The 16851-nt window shown below is 36.1% G+C and overlaps 3 protein-coding genes, 1 long non-coding RNA gene and 1 pseudogene across 6 annotated transcripts; 3 read left to right on the plus strand and 2 right to left on the minus strand.

Moving 5' to 3' along the window:
* Positions 1-858: 858 nt before the first annotated feature.
* Positions 859-6367, plus strand: LOC140978225 (WPP domain-associated protein-like). Of its 3 annotated transcripts, XR_012175535.1 has the most exons (6): positions 859-3551; positions 4083-4209; positions 4943-5044; positions 5225-5302; positions 5929-6090; positions 6198-6367. XR_012175535.1 is itself a non-coding variant. In XM_073443093.1 (5 exons), exons 1-4 carry the CDS (start codon positions 1114-1116, stop codon positions 5285-5287), a joined length of 2730 nt encoding a protein of 909 aa, XP_073299194.1. In that variant the 5' UTR covers positions 859-1113; the 3' UTR covers positions 5288-5302; positions 5929-6367. The 3 variants fall into 3 exon arrangements, 2 of the variants coding, with proteins under 2 accessions (XP_073299194.1, XP_073299195.1); XM_073443093.1 differs by having other exon boundaries at positions 5929-6367; XM_073443094.1 differs by having other exon boundaries at positions 5225-5297; positions 5929-6367.
* LOC140978227 (uncharacterized) lies at positions 5928-6467 on the minus strand. The gene is made up of 2 exons (XR_012175536.1): positions 6358-6467; positions 5928-6252 (listed from the first exon to the last, which is right to left on the minus strand). It is a non-coding gene; the product is annotated as an uncharacterized lncRNA (long non-coding RNA).
* Positions 6404-10830, plus strand: LOC140978226 (probable receptor-like protein kinase At1g30570; annotated as a pseudogene).
* A 2791-nt stretch (positions 10831-13621) lies between these two features.
* Positions 13622-13960, minus strand: LOC140979182 (putative germin-like protein 2-2). Its single transcript, XM_073444516.1, has one exon. It carries the CDS (start codon positions 13958-13960, stop codon positions 13622-13624), a length of 339 nt encoding a protein of 112 aa, XP_073300617.1.
* Positions 13961-15344: 1384 nt separating this feature from the next.
* On the plus strand, positions 15345-16783 carry LOC140979529 (putative RING-H2 finger protein ATL21A). The gene is made up of 2 exons (XM_073444963.1): positions 15345-16017; positions 16175-16783. Exons 1-2 carry the CDS (start codon positions 15381-15383, stop codon positions 16630-16632), a joined length of 1095 nt encoding a protein of 364 aa, XP_073301064.1. The 5' UTR covers positions 15345-15380; the 3' UTR covers positions 16633-16783.
* The last annotated feature ends 68 nt before the right edge of the window (positions 16784-16851 follow it).

Here is a 16851-nt window from a genome sequence, read left to right on the forward strand (position 1 = left end):
CCATATAATTTATATCAAAAGATTATCATTCCAATCGGGTTTGACTCGTTGGTTCAACTGGAGACCATCACAGATTGGTCTGGCCCACACTCAAAAAAAAATTTTGTCGATCAAATCGACAATGAATCGCTGAACCAGATATAATCTGTTTGGACCAATTAACTCTTTTTTTCTTAGAACATAATTATTTCTTATATTTATTTATTTTTTATATATGATTATTGAGATTTTGAATTTGATAAGATACTACCAGTAGTACTATAATTTATTTGATTTTTTAATACATATATATATATATATATAATTATATTTGATATTATATATGTTGTTGTTTTTATTTAAACTTTGGTAAATATATCTCAACCCAAAATTAGATTTTGAGATTTAAAGACAAATTACTCTAAAATAATTACAACGGAGCACAAGTTTTTTTTAAAGGTAGTTTCATGTGAAAGAGTCTCATAAATCTATATCCGTAAAAAGAATTGATCATATTCATATTTACAAAAAAAAAATAACAAATTCGACACAATTTTTTTTCATGAACCAAATCTAGTTAAAAATCCATTTAATAAAATTGATGATTGCTGGCCTTTTTAAAAGATTTAATTTATTTTTACCAATGAAAAGTGAAAAAGTAGCAAATGCCGATGATAGCCCAGGAATCATTGGCCGTGATCGTTTTGCTCTCAAATACCAACAAATTCCACATACGCCACAATAACACGGGTCGAGGTGGACGGATGGCATTTTACGTAAATTATATAGGCAATTGGGCCTATTTTTGTAACTCAGTGCATTAGTTCGCTCCCGCCTCTATTTGCCTCAATTCAACTCTATCCCCTTCTCTCAAAAACCCTAGAAACATAGTATCATCAAAACAAGTGGTGAATTTTCAGGGTTTCTGGTCCAAAGATTAAGCAAATTTACACAAAATTGCGAGTTTTTTTTTCCAACTCCACCTTTTTCTTCTACTTTAGCTCTGGGCTTCTTGCATGTGATTTATTGATATCCAAGTTAATGGTGGGTGCTTGAATTTATTGCATTTGTTTCAGCTGGATGAGTTTAGTGGATTTGACTTTTTTGACTAAAAGTTAGGTATACGTATGTGTTATGGAGAGTCAAGAGGTATTCAAAGATTTTGGTGTTTCGAACGAGGATCTTATTCTTTCATCTGAAAGTGGTGGTGGGTTGGAGCAAGTGAATGTGAAAAATGGGTTTGAACAGGAGAGCTGCGGAAATGGGTGTAAGCAATTAAGTGGGCTTGAGCAGGGGAGCTATGGGAATGGGATTTCGGATTTAACTGGGTTTGAAACAGGAAAAGGGAATTTAGCAGATGAGGTTCTGGAGGGTTTGGAGGAGTATTGGGAAGATATAAATGACCGGTTGATGATTTCACGAATGGTTAGTGATTCTGTTATTAAGGGGATGGTGACTGCAGTGGAGCAAGATGCTGCAGAAAGGGTCGCAACTAAAGAACTAGAAGTGGCCAATTTGAAGAAGTGCCTGCAATCCCGTGATGTCAATTCTAGCTCATTTGAAGCTAGTGAGAAGCTATCAAGTTCTATTGATGCATGTGTGAAGAACGATAAAATGTGCGAGGCTTTAAATGGTTTCAGGAATGCTGCAAAGGAGCAATTCATGCAGATTGAGAAGGAGATTAGTTGTATTAGAGGATATAATTCGATCAAGAAGAGTGGTTTGGATGTTGGGTTGATGGGGTTGGGTGGGATTTTACAGGAAAAGGAGTGTAAAAACTTTCAGGACATCAATCAGATTTTGAAGCAGCTGAAGACAAATGTAGACACTGTTTTCATACTGATCGATGATATTTTACAGTATTCGAAGATATCTCTTTGTGAGTGGCAGCAGGAGCGAGATGTATTAGGGCAACTAGAGGCTACAGTGATGCAAAGTGTAATTAAAAGTCTTCACGAGGAGTATAAGGAGAAGTTGTGGGAACAACATAATCGAGTTTATGGAAACTGTGATTGGAAACGGATTGAAAAGTTCAATGAGATATCTAGTTTACGAATTCAGCTAGATGCAATCGTGAAGTCTCTCTCAATCACAGAGACAGGGTTAGTTTCTCATGGATCTCATGATCTGGACCATTTGCACCGCAAAGCCTTCAGCAATCAAGTTAGCCTGGCAACATCTCTTAGTGAAGGGAATGGACAGCTTGAGGCATTTAAAGTTAACTTCCACGAGAGCTACGATTTTCAGCAGCTGAAGCATCTTTCTAAGGAAGACATGGTGAAGTATTTTAATGGCATCATAACTGGGATACGAAGGGATCATGAGTCTGCTATACAACAGAGAACTGAAGAATATTTTAGTTTAAAGCGAGATTATCTTAATGAAAGGAGATCATATGTGACTCACCGAAAAGATGAGGAATTTGACGTGCTTAGGAAAAAGATACCTGAAGTAATTACAAAATTGGACTGCTTTCTTTTAGAAAATAAGAAGTTTCCTGCAATGATAAATAATGCTGAAAGTGTGGTGAAATTGAAAGGTGAACTTGAAAGCCTTCATTCTGATAATTGTCAGCTCAGACACTCCCTTGCCAACAAGGAAAGTGAATTGAAGTGCCTGGAATTGCAGGTTGCAGACATTGCTGGGAAATTGATGCAGCAATCTTCAAATGAGGTAAATATGCTGAAGCTTGTTGCAAGTCTGAAGTCATCAGTGGAAGATTTATGTGTGGAAGCTTCGCTAGCCGAAGAAGTCCATAAATGTGCCATGAAACAGCTGATTGGACATATTAGAAGCAACTCTGAAAATTCGATTATGGAGCTTGCTGTAATGCGAAAAGTTTACGATAATCTTCTCATCGAAGCTTCTCTTCCTACTGAAACTTCTAGTAGATGTGAACTTGATGATTCAGATATTGAACCACTGATACTGCAAGAATTGAGTGGAATGTTATTCAAGGATGCGGTTAAGGATGCCATGGAAAGACTCAAAGACCTGTATCAAGAATTGTCATCTGAGAAGGAAATTAGAAATTCTCTACAAATAAATGTTCTTCAAATGGAAAGTGAAGTAAAATGGGAGGTTGACGAAAAGGAAAAATTAAAGGAGCACATACTAAATTTGGACAAAGAAATGGAACGTAGGAAAAAGTCAGAGATGGACTTGTCGATTTTGTTGTCAAAAGAAAGGGAGCAGTTTGAGCTAGCCTTGCAAGAGGTAAGAAAGCTAAAAGAACGTATAGATCAACAGCCAATATTGGAAAATGCTAGCAACAATGTGAAGGCTCAGCTTATGGAGGCAATGCAGAAGATTGATCTTGATAAAGCTGAAATACACAATCTGACACTAAAGCTCGACCAAACAAAAAAGGATTTAACAGAAGCCATAGAAATTAGAAACACAGCCCTTGCTCTTGCTCAAGAAAGGCATGATATGTTAATTTTGAGGGAAGCTAGTGGGGAGAAACAAAATAAGGTAATTGAAGCTGCAACTGTTGTCGTAAATGGAATGTCCAAAAAGCTTGATGATTTTGAATGCAGAATATTGGGGATGATAAAAAAGAACAATTTAAGGTACATTGAAAATATTTTTCTTAAATTCCTTATAAGCTAAGCATATGGATTTGTTGGTTTCTTAGCTTTTAAGTCGAGGAGAAATTTTTATTTTTGGTTTCAACATCGGGTTTTGCCGCTATTTACCATCTTTTATATTTAACTAATTTTCTGCTTGCTATTTCCAGATGTGACATTCATACTCTTTGAACCAAGAATGGTTAGCCACCATCTAAAGGGGATCTTATACAAAATGCTGTGAATTTAAATGCTTATTCTGTAAAAATTTCATGAAAATGCTTAAGTATCAATTTGGAAAAGTTCTCTTTTTTATTGTGATCCAAGTCTGTTTCCTGTTAGTTTACACCGTTTTAGTGTGTCAGATGTTGGCTGTGGATTATCGAGGCTTCTATGGGAGATTGATGTGAATTGTGAACTGAAATTCAGACATTCAGTCCTGTTTCTTGCACACAACAATGTTTTTTACGTTTTTGGCTTCCTCGACATCCATTGGAATCAAATTCCTATATTTGTTTCTAATGTTATTGGCAGGCTGGAAGATGTGAGTTCTCATTTGAGATCTCTGACCAAGATCGCTGATGAATTCAGAAGATCAGGGCTGACATACAGATATAACCTGGAGAGAAGATGTTCTGATCTCCAGAAGGCTGAGGCTGAGGTAAGGACTTGACTTTATGCTTATGGATGTCTAAGCCTTGCACTAGGATGGCATGGTTATTGGTCAGTGATTATGAGCAAATATTTCTTTATAGCACGCAGATATATTGATTATGGAATTATAAATAGCACAGGTTTATAAAGAGTTAACAGATTGGAGAGAATAACCGATTTGTATCAGCAATATGCCAATATGTAAGCTGCAAAGTAAATTATGAACTTTTTAGTTTAGGCACGTGCTATATTGCGCTGTGTTCTCTCAGATGAAATCTATTCGTATGAACAAGAAATTTTTGTTCTGACTAATACAAAGACCATGATTTGGGCAAAAAATAATTGATTCTGTTTTTGAATCCTTTTTTCCTATGCTTCACTCCATAGCATCCTGGATGATGTGACCAAAATATCTGTAAGGATTTATACTTATGTCTCTGCTTTGTATGCTTAATAATCTTAAGTCGACACCATGAATACAAGACGAATAATTATGCATGCCATGGTGAAACTTGTATGAAGTCTGGCATGACAGGTTTGTGGCTTAGGTTGCTGAATTTTCATATTAAAATCAACAATAATGTTATAAACTTCAGATAGCTAGACGTTCATATTGAAATCAATAATGATATTAAACATTTTGGATTGCTATTTTTTTTCCTTTCTTCCTGTTTGCAATCAGCAGGCTGAGTTTCATGGGCTCGCTAATCTGATTGTAAGCATTTTTGTGTGTGCTTCAGGTGGATCTTTTAGGAGATGAAGTGGATGCTCTTTTGAGTTTACTTGAGAAGATATATAACGCACTGGATCATTATTCACCAATTTTAAAGCATTATCCTGGGGTAAGCTGAGTATAAATTTCAAGTGTGTTAGTTTTCTGTTACCTTCAGTGACTTTGTAGTTCATGCATTTATCTGATATACCTTCTTCCATGGTAACTGATTCATCCCTAAATTTTGAGTTCTCTCCTTAGCTATCAGAATAAGAGCAAATACTACAAGCCATGTGTTACTTTATTGCAGATTATTGAGATCCTGGAATTGCTCCGAAGGGAATTGAGTGGGGAATCCATCAAGCAGTTGTAGTAAGCTGTATGTATGGTAGGAGATCGCTATACCTAAAGACCATTGTTAAATGATTTTCTCAGTTTTTGGCATTTATTCTGTCTGATTATTGCTTTATTAAGGGGAGTTTGCTGCCATGAATTGTCAATGGTTATACATTTGCTGCCTTACCTTGAATGCTCATCTACAATTCTACGTTGCAATAGGCAAAATGTCAGCTAATTGGGAATAAGTATAAGGAGAAAGGGCGGGGAAACTGATACTCGGAAACTAGTGTAATTAAAGGTTTTGTGCAAAAAAAGAATGTGTTTTGAGGCATGCATGGCCAAATTTAATTATATATCCACCTTCAATTTCATGGCAAGGGAAAAAAATGAAAATAGAACAGAAACAAGTCTAAAAATACTTGTATATGTTGACATTTCATTGTTGGGATGGGACATGATGGTTAATATGGATTCGGTTTGAGATGGCTATATAAAAAATGGTGCAAAGCCTTGTCCTCACTGTCCACCATCATAGTACAAAGTACAAATGGGCTGCGATCATAGGCGCATATGTTATCACCATTATGAATATAGCTAACTAGACTGTATTATTTTTCATGTATGCGCAAGAGTTAACTTCATGTCTAATTTTGTGTATTTTTTTTACTAATGCAGATTTAAGGGACCAGTTGCTACTTCGGACCAAAAAGTTTTGGACCAACCCAAGTACATTAACTGAGCTACCATACTGATCGATTTGCAGCAGTTGGATGGAACAAATGCCCATGCCCGTGATATCAAGAGGAGTTGCTCTTTCTTGGGAAAAAAGGAAGCCAAGTAAGTTGATAGATCTGGTGACCAAGGCAAGAAGTCCATTTCCTCCCATGTACATCTGAGCTTCAAGTGAGATTTGTTCTTCCCTGAGTTACATTTTTCCCATGTAGATGACCACATATAATTTATCTACTCGCTAGTTTATTAAATGAAAAAGTAAGCTTGCTCTAACAGAGGATATCTTTCATTTTTCTGGAGATGGATGTTAATCTGACCTGTGTATAAACTACATGTATTTTTTTCTTTCTTACTATCTATGTAGCACACTACTCAGTTGAATATTCGTTGCAAAAGTTCGTTCCTGCTGAAGATACGACACCGATTGGCACCCTCAACAGAACAGTTTAAAACATTTCTGCAGCAATTTTTTCATGTCGGGTCATGCTGGATATAGTTGTATTATAAGGAATCATCTCGGATCTGTTCTTGGAGCTATTCATGGGATTTTGTGAGGTATTCGAAATCCTTCAGTGGCCGTAGTTGGATCAAAGATTTGGCTCTCTCATGTCATAATTGAATCTGATGATCTATCAATTATTCATGGATTTAATTCATCAATTCCGGATTCTTATTCAGTTGGGCTTATTTTGGAAGATAGTAAAATACAAACGTTGGATTTCCAATCTTTATCATTTGTTTTTGTTAGTAGATCATCGAATCATGCTAGTGCTAGGGTTGTTTCTTTGTCTGGTCTAGAAGATCGAGTTTACATTCAGTCTCATGTATTTCAAAATGTGATTCTTCATTATTTGGTTTAATATTATTAGTATTTCATTCAAAAAAAAATAAATAAATAACTTTTCACATTAAATAAAGATTTGCACAGCCATATTTAATGAAATCAACTGAAATGGTTGAAAATTATGCAACTCGCGAAAGCAGCTTGGTTTCCTGCCAAATGAACAAGAATGGTCTTTTAATTGAAATGAAATTAAAAAAAATAATTAGAACTTGTGCTTACGCTGCCCGCCGATTTGGTCTCTATATTTAAAAGTGGATTATAAACATAATTGTTTTTTTTATCATATTATCTTGTATTAAATTGCGCGTCGATCGATCTTGCAGACAAATGCATGTGAGGATGACGAATAATGGAGGTCCGTTTCTTACTCCGCCAACCAAACACTCATCTGCCACTCGCCCCACCCTACGTTTTATATTCATCAACACTAAACGTTAAAATCTGAGAAATTTCATAATCATATTTTTGTTTCTTCTTTTCCGAAAATAAAAATAAAAAAGATGACTGCAGTAAAGCAGTTACAACTTAAATGCAATAAAGTTTGCAATATATATATACACACGTACATATCTGCAGGATTCTCGACTCTTTTTCAAAGAAAACAAGACATATGACTAAATAAATGAAATGAATGTTTTCCAGTCTGTTTTGAAACCTTAATCTCAGCCTACGCCTTGCGTCTTCCTCCACATTTTTCAAAAACTCCACTTTTCTTCTTTTCGGGATTTTTTTCCTNTGGGGGGGGGGGGAAGATAGCATCTTTCCTTTCTTGTAATGTTTTTCCGTAGCCATTTGAAATGCCTCCCTTTCCTTACTGGTTCCTGGCCCAGATCTGCTAGCTGATTGTTTGATTCAACAGTTCTTGGTGGCTTTCAGTCATGATTTCTGTGATGAAGGTAACTTGATGTCTTAGCTTATTGTTTTGTTTTTATATTTTGGAGTTTCTTCATTTAAGAAAAATATATTGGCTGGAGAGTGAGTATGCTGTAGAAAAATATGTGCACAGGAGAGGTAAATTGTCATTGTATTTGCAGGTAACAGTTCGTTTGGTTCAAGCCTACGGTTTTTAATTTTTATTTGATGTAATTCTGTCCTTAGGTGCTATTTACTGGTGCTTGGATTGGATTCTGAATTCCGTGGGGAGAAACCATATTAGAGCAACTGGGGGAAAAGTAAAATAAAAATAGGAAATCTTATTTGTTTTACAAGTGGTGAATGATGAAGGTTCAAGGCATGAGAATCTGGAGTATATTGTTTCTGGTGATTATATTTGTGTTTGCAAGAACGGTGGAATCCCAGATTCAGTCCTTTCTGATAAATTGTGGGTCGAATTCGAGTGTAAACGTAGATGGTAGGAGATGGATTGGTGACAGAGTTTCAGGCAACAATTTCACACTCATTGCTCCTGGTATTGAAGCCTCCAGCACTATGTTCAACGGCGATCCAGTTTACGGGCCACTTTATAGAACTGCCAGAATTTTTACAGACCGCATGAATTATAGTTTTCAAGGAACAGTGGGGAGTTATTTTTTTAGGCTTCATTTCTACTCATTGATATTTGAAAATTACAATGCCAATGACTCTTACTTTTCTGTTGAGGTGAATGGTTTGAAGCTACTTTCTGAATTCAATGTTCCTGGTGAGATTTTGTATAAAAACTCAAATTTTCCAGGTTCAAGAGTTAATTCTAGCTTACCATATTTGGTGAAGGAATATTTCCTTAGTGTTGAAGCTAGTGAAACGGTTGTTAATTTTGTTCCCTCAAAAGGCTCATTTGGTTTCGTGAATGCAATAGAAATGATTCCAGAAGGCAATAAGATGTTCATTGACTCGGTGAGGAGAGTGGGCATAAATGGTGGCTTTAGCTCTTTGAATTTAAACAAACGGGGGGTCGAAACCATGTATAGATTGAATGTTGGAGGTTCATCCATCAAACCTGCACAAGATTCTTTTTTCTCGAGAACTTGGGAAACTGATTCAGGTTACATGATAAATTCAGATGCTGGATCAGAAATCCATAACAAATCAGACATTACTTAAGAGATTCAACATGTCATGGAAATTGGAGGTCGATCCAGATTTTGATTATCTAGTCCGCCTGCACTTCTGTGAGCTGCTGTATGATAAGCCTAATCAGAGGATTTTCAGAATGTACATTGACAACAAAACTGCTGCAGAAAACTTTGACATTTTTGTTCGAGCTGGAGGAACAAACAAGGCATATCATGAGGACTACCTGGATTCAATTTCTTCTAAAACCAAGACTCTTTGGATACAATTAGGTCCCGATACAAGTACTGGTTCTGCTGGAACCGATGCTCTTTTGAGTGGTTTAGAGGTTTTCAAGCTAAGTCGGAATGGAAATCTTGCTTATGTACAGAAGTATAGTGATCCAGAAATAAAAAAAAGTTCAAGAAAGCTAATCCTTTGGGTTGGAATTGGAGCTGGTATTGCTTCTATTGTCATTCTTGCAGCTGTATGTATGCTGACCATCTGCTTCTGTAAGAAGAAGAGAGAAGAAAATGGTACCAAGAAGACCTCTCCTGGCTGGCGGCCTTTGTTCCTCCATGGATCAATTTGGAACAGCACTGCCAATGCAAAAGGATCGATGAATTGTCAGAGTCCAAATGGACAATTTGGCTCTGTCAGGTCCGGGAGGCGCTTTATGGTAACAGAGATTAGAGCAGCAACGCATAATTTTGATGAAAGTTTGGTGATCGGAGTGGGAGGATTTGGCAAGGTGTACAAAGGAGAGATTGATGATGCGACCCTGGTTGCAATTAAGCGATCCAATCCACAATCTCAGCAGGGATTAGCAGAATTTGAGACAGAAATTGAGATGCTGTCAAAACTAAGGCACCGGCATCTTGTCCCTCTTATTGGGTTCTGTGATGAGCAGAATGAAATGATTTTGGTGTACGAATATATGGCAAATGGAACTCTGAGGAATCATCTTTTTGGGAGCGACTTACCACCATTAAGTTGGAAGCAACGATTGGAAGTGTGTATTGGTGCTGCCAGAGGATTGCACTACCTTCATACAGGATCAGAGAGGGGAATAATCCACAGGGACGTCAAGACAACCAACATTTTGTTAGATGGGAACTTTATTGCAAAAATGGCTGATTTTGGGCTGTCCAAAACTGGTCCTTCATTTGAGCACACACATGTGAGCACTGCAGTAAAGGGAAGCTTCGGCTATCTTGATCCCGAATATTTCAGGCGGCAACATTTGACTGAGAAATCTGATGTTTACTCGTTTGGTGTGGTCCTCTTTGAAGTTGTTTGTGCCCGAGCTGTTATTAATCCCACATTACCGAAAGATCAAATAAATCTTGCAGAATGCGCTTTGCGTTGCCAAAGAGAGGGATCACTTGAGAGCATTCTCGATGAACAACTCAAAGGAAAGTATTCTCCAGAATCATTGATGAGATTTGGAGAGATTGCCTAGAAATGTCTTGCAGATGAGGGGAAGAGCAGGCCGACAATGGGGGAAGTTCTGTGGCACTTGGAATATGTTTTACAGCTTCAAGATGCTTGGTTGCACAGCAATGCTGGAGAACACTCGGTTTCTAGCACTCATTATTTGAGGCCTTTTGATTATTCAAAATCTGAGGAAGCACGCGCAGAAGAAAATTCAGATACTGGCACTCCTACACAATAGGTCATAAGCTATATTTGGTATTGTAATTTCTGGAATTCTTTCTATTCATTTTTTCGTGTGCACCTAAATATAATAGGATTGTGGAATCTTTGTTCATTATCAACATAGCATAAGTAGAGACAGGAGGCGGAGATGAAAAAAGTGATGTAGTTGTAGTATAGCTGCTGGCTTTCAAGTCTTAAATTTACTTTGTTTATTTTCATTTGCAAGGTTCAATTCTTTTATTCTCGTCTCCTGGTATTGTTTGGAAAGCTGTGATGTCGGTTGAAAAAGGTATTATCATGCCTATAACATATCAGGAAGTGAGCAACACTTAAGTATATGCTTTCTATTTGGTTTTTTCTACGCCTGTTTTTACTTTGATGTGCTGATCTTTTTTCCCCCTCAATTCGTGCTTTCTGTGTGCAACTCTCACATCACTGGCTCTAATTGTACTCTCTCATACTTCATCATTTATGCAATGATTACTGTTTAAGATTTTCATTTTTCTGTACAAGTTTCTGCGTAATGAAAATATTTCGAGTTTTCGAGCTATATTTCATCTTGCGTTTCGTAATTAAGCAGGCAATCCTTATTCCGTACATGATGTCGACTTTAGGAATATATATCCTTGTGACATTTTTTTATGGGATCATTGATCCGAGATTCTTGAGGGGGCTTTCAAGAAATCCCTTGAACCATTTGGCAGAATGTTTTGGATAGCTTGTCAGATGTTTATCTTTGTAATCAACATAATTCAGTCCAAAACGAACCTAGAAGCCGGAAGCCCACTCAAATAGACAGAATAATCTTGAAATCTATCAAGAAATTTTTCATTCCAAGTTTGTTGTTAAAATTACCATCCTCGGTGATGTATGTCACTGGATCATTGTATTCTTGCCTCAACATATGCACCAATTGGCTTTCCAGTTCTCTCAGCTTGGTATTGTGACTATAATAAATTTACTCCATGATACCCATGGATGAGCCCATCAAGATCTGGCCCACAGGTGAAGGGCCACAGGTGAAGGGATCTGGCCCAAACTCTCGGCCCATATATAAGGCCCACAGGTGAAGGGCCCATCAGAAGTCCAGGTATTCTCCTATAAATATCAGGTTTGAACGTATGATTATTCATTCACTATATTGTTTTCAGCAGCACCTTTAGCTGCTCCCCTCATATATCCTCAGTCTCTGACTTGAGCGTCGGAGGGGCTACGCCAGGGTTTTGGCTGCTGAGTCCTGCAATAGCGACAGCACTAACATTGCAGTATTTCGTTGAAAGTGAACAAGACTTTAGGAAACACGAACACATCCCCCTTTTCGAGATCTTAAGAGGTGAGATTATTATTGGGATTGGAGGTGACAGATCCCACTACCAGGGAACTTTCAATCAGAGTTAATATTTCGGTAGCACGAGGATGAGCGTGGGAGGATTGACCCCGATGGGGAAAAGTCGATCCGGGCCATTAAAATAAAAATATTATTTTTATTTTAAATATAGATCGAATTATCACGTCTCATAAAAATAAATCCTTGAGACTGTCTCATAATAAAGTTGCTCTTTATATAACTTGTTCTAGTTATTAAACTAATTAACATCAAGTGATTTTTTCGATCTATTCGTTAGATCGTGTTTTTGTTTTAAAATATTATTTGAGATATTTTCAAAAAGTGAATTTTAGGAAACTCAAAAACTCGTGTGAGACGGTCTCATGGGTCAATTTTGTAAGACAAATATTCTATTTGGGTCACCCATTAAAAAAATATTAATTTTTATTTTAAATATGCGAAGAGTAGATCCGTTTAAAGAGTAAAGAAATGTGAGATAGTCTAACAAGATGTCTACTCTTTAGGAAATTATATTTAAGAACATAAATAAATACTTGGTTAGTATTTTGGGAAAAGTATTATTACTCATGTAAATTGATAAGTTTTGACATTAATAATGTAACTTGTCAATATTTGTTTTTTATCTAATAATTTGATTTTTTTGTTCGCTTTTTCGTTTAAATCCACTAAATCTATCAAATTTTTGCTTATTTGACATCGATACTCCTATATATGTTCATATAGCGAGAATAAAACCTATTTTATACATATTAAATTTATCTAAACTAAATTAAAAGGAAACAACAATCTTTTTTCCTCTCGTTTTGAAATATTAAGTATCGTTTTGATTTATTTTTCTCCTTTGTTTTTTTAAAATTTATTTTAATATGTATAATATAATTTTATTCTCATTACGAGAGCTACGATGTGAAATACAGATATTTGATGATTTCATTGCTTTTTGGCCAAAAATGACTTAGCAAAAAAATCCAAAATATTGAATGAAAACCAAATGTTGATACGGATAAGTTATAAGATTTAAAAAAAAAAAAAAAACTACATAACTAAAATTGCAAATTTATGTGTTTTTCCGTCCTAAAGTGAAAATGTTGAATGTGGAACATTTTTTTAAATTGTTATTACTCCATTTTTTCATGTAATGGATATGGTCTAATTGTTCATAGAGAATCAATATAACACGTGATTAGTAGATATTTTGTAATACGATTTTACGGATCTTTATCTATAAGACATGTCAACCAGACATATATTTACAACAATAAGTAATACTTTTGGTATAAAAAGTAATACTTTTTCATTGATAACCCAAATAAAAAATTCGTATCATAAAATTGACTTAGAATACCATCTCACAAAATTTTTTGCGATAATTAATAATACTCCTAAAATTAACAGTTAAGACTTCACGTTAGATATTATTTCTCAGCAGATTATATTATAAAACTTTCTCAAAATAACTAACTCAAAATCAGGATTAATATGTGGAAAAACAAGATGCGAAATTATTAGATGAACCATGCTATCGCTTGCTCAAAAAATAAAAAACCAATAAGAAATAAAAGAAAAGAATAATTACTAATTTCTACACATTTGAGTAGATGTTGATATCATAGATTTATATTCATGAGTTCATTATTATTAATATTATATTTTACTTGAATCATTTTATAAATTAAAGGTGTATTTTATCTAACATTAATGGAGAGGAATCGATCTACAACCTTAGCATTCTCTGATTAAGTTTAAAAGAGAGATATATTAAAGAATCACAGATCACCTACAACCAAACTAAAATCTTAATTTTGTGGAGCTTGAAGCTGATGGATGGTCGACTTATCAACCCGGAAAGCCTTGGCCAATAGCTGATCGTTTAAAGCAGGTTTCGACCCGAAAACAGTATTGGCGATGGCGATAACACCGGGGTTCTGGCTGCTCAAGAACGCCATTGTAACAGCATTCCCTTGGCCAACGTTTTGTTGGAAGTGAATCAGTCCAAAAGGAAAAACAAACACATCTCCCTTGTGTAGTGCTTTCGAAATGAGCCTGTTTTCCGGGTCTGAGGTGACGAAGCCCAAAAACACCGTACCTTCCAGCACCGTCTGCAACACAAAAATCTTGAAGAGAGCTAGGTTCATGGGCTAGGACGAAATCCCAAGTCATAAATGCGAGTATACTATTAATCGCGATAACTAGCATGAAATTTGCCATGATTTTCTCGAAGATTACCTTTGAAAATTAATTACCGGAGGATTTAGGTGCATGTTGTGGTGCTATGCCTTGTACGTGCTTATTTATTCTCACCTGACAGCTAATATCCAATACAAGACCAAGTATTTCATTGCATATATGCATGCATTGATTCTTCAATAATCTTACAAGAAGAAGACTAACGCTAAACCCAAAGATTTTTGGGTTTAAAAATTAAGACGCGTCGAAAATATTTCCTGGAGGAAACGAAAAAAATCTCTACAATGTTAACTGGGGCATGGATTCGAGACAACAAGGCAAATTGCAGGCGATTGTCATATTTTGAAACGTTAGACTAATCATGTATCTATTTATCAAAAATTAAATGGGCGACTTATATGTAAAACCATTTTTTTTTTTAAATATTTGAAGCCCATTTATTCGGTACGACCCGGCATTTTATATAGTTTAGTGAAATGATTGATTGTTATACTGAATAAAAATATTAATTATTCTTATTAGCCGCGTTATAACTTTTGGAATGATACGTCATTCTTGATTTTTATAAGCTATATATGTATAAATGTATTCTTCCGTCTACGTACATATTTACTCCAAATTTGTGATTTGAGTAAAGAATACGAAAAGTCGAACTAAAAACCAGCCCAAGAACCTAGTAGTAGCAATTATCGTATTATCAAATAATATATTCGGGCAGACTTTTGTATTAGTTTACCATATGAAAACGAGTTTTCAATTGCAAAATTTCAGCCAAAATTTTACAAGAATTTACATCACTTGATATCCTTTTGCACTTCACGTCGACTAATCTTCATTTATTTAGATTTTGTCCTCGTCAAATGATCTTTCCTAAATACAATATTCGGACATCACTCAATTAATTTAAGGGAAAACAACTCGTAGAAGTATATTTCTCTACACTATCCAAAATTTTTTTTTTTTTTTTAAAAAAAAATATACTGTTTAAAATTTTTAGAATATATTATTCTGATCAATAAATATCATTTAGTAAATTTTTTAAAAAGCACAAAACTCTTCAAAAAATATACGTGTATAGCTCAAAAACTCTCTCTCCTTGGAACACAAAAAAGTATAACCAAACTTTACTTTGCCCTTATGCAAATGGTCTTTCCTTAAAACACCATTTGAACAAATCAAAGGCTCATTCAGAGGTCACTTTCCCTACGTATACCTTGAACTTGCCTCTTCCTACAAATACCCTCCGAAGTCAACGACAACTGTGCCACAAAAGCCGTTGACTTCACCAGATTTAAGCGCTAATAATTCAACAGAATGTACATCCGGCCCGGTAATAGTTTCGAGTCTTAATACTAATTAAGTCATGCAATGCATCAGATTTCGGCAACCCCTTTTCTTCTTTTCTTCATCTTCCCCATTGTTCATTCCAAGAAAGGTTGTTCCGATTCATTTTGTGGAAACAAAACCTTGCCTATACGGTACCCTTTTCAGTTACTGGGCCAAAACCAGAAGGATTGCAACTATATTGCCTTAAATTTAACGTGCAGCGATGCCCAATTAGGAGTTCCCCTTCTGAATCTTCCTTCTTTCGGGGATTTATATGCAAGGAATATCAACTATTCAGCCAATGTAATACAACTCTATCCTACAAATACTTATAATTGCCTCGCCAGCCGGTTCTTGAGTACAGGCATTTCGTATTCCCCTCTCAGCGCTGTGAGCTATCAGAACTACACATTTTTCAGCTGTCCCCGAGGGAATTTAAGTTCAAGTAATTTCACTGCTATCGGTTGCCTGAGCAACGCCACATTCTCTGTATTGGCAACTTCATCTATATCACGTGCAGAAGAGATAGATTCTTTAGGATGCAGTGTGATGGTAACTGTGCCTATCCCAGTTTCGACGCCCCTTCAGTATGAATTCAATGGATTCGACGATGATCTTATTTTGAAATGGAATGTGACGACTTGCGAAGCTTGTGTCAAGAAAAAACGTCACGGGGCAGGTAAAAAAATTCGATATTTATCACTTTCTTGATCCTTGATGTGCCCGATTTCCCTAGTTTCATCATGTACATGGAAATTGAGCCGGAGTAAAAAAAAACTTAAATATTTAGAATGTAATATGTCCGTCCTTGATAACCGGTGCATTTTTGTTTACAGGTTATGTTGTGCTGATAGTTTTCTTAAGCCTTGTTCTACCGAATGTATTTGGGTTTCTGCTCTATGTATTGGTTGTGGCATTAATCTATTTCATACGCTGGATAAGGAATATTATAAGATGGGTAGCTGACCGAGTTTCTTGCCTAGCTCGAGCTGTTCGAAACAGAAACCAAAGACGCTTTCCTGTTCGGAGAGCGCCGCCGCCCCCACCCTCCAATGTGACGGCAGGCTCTGGTAATGATGCTGCCGCAAATAGGTTCAAAACAATCCTCCTCGGAGAAAGTCGACGAATCCCCGGGCCTAATGGCACGACTTGTCCAATATGTTTGGAAGAATACAATCCCACAGAGACTGTGAAGAGCATTATTGAGTGTGGGCATTGCTTCCACGACAGCTGCATAGACCAGTGGCTGAGGACTCACAGTTCATGCCCAATTTGCAGAAATGCTACTGTTTGAACTCACTGGACTACGAATCATAACACTGTTGATTATCTTTCCATTTTTCGTTCTTTTTTGTTGTAAATGTTTCGGTCTTGTTGACATACGGTACATAACAGATGCCCTCGATGATCCCAATAAAAACTTCAAAAAACAGGGTGACCCGAGGGTAAAAATTAACACATTTTGGTCGATTTTACTCCGTATCAACCCCGGAAAGTTGATAAATTTTTGTGA

Source organism: Primulina huaijiensis, chromosome 6 (assembly GCF_012295235.1).
Source record: "Primulina huaijiensis isolate GDHJ02 chromosome 6, ASM1229523v2, whole genome shotgun sequence".
NCBI lineage: Eukaryota > Viridiplantae > Streptophyta > Magnoliopsida > Lamiales > Gesneriaceae > Primulina > Primulina huaijiensis.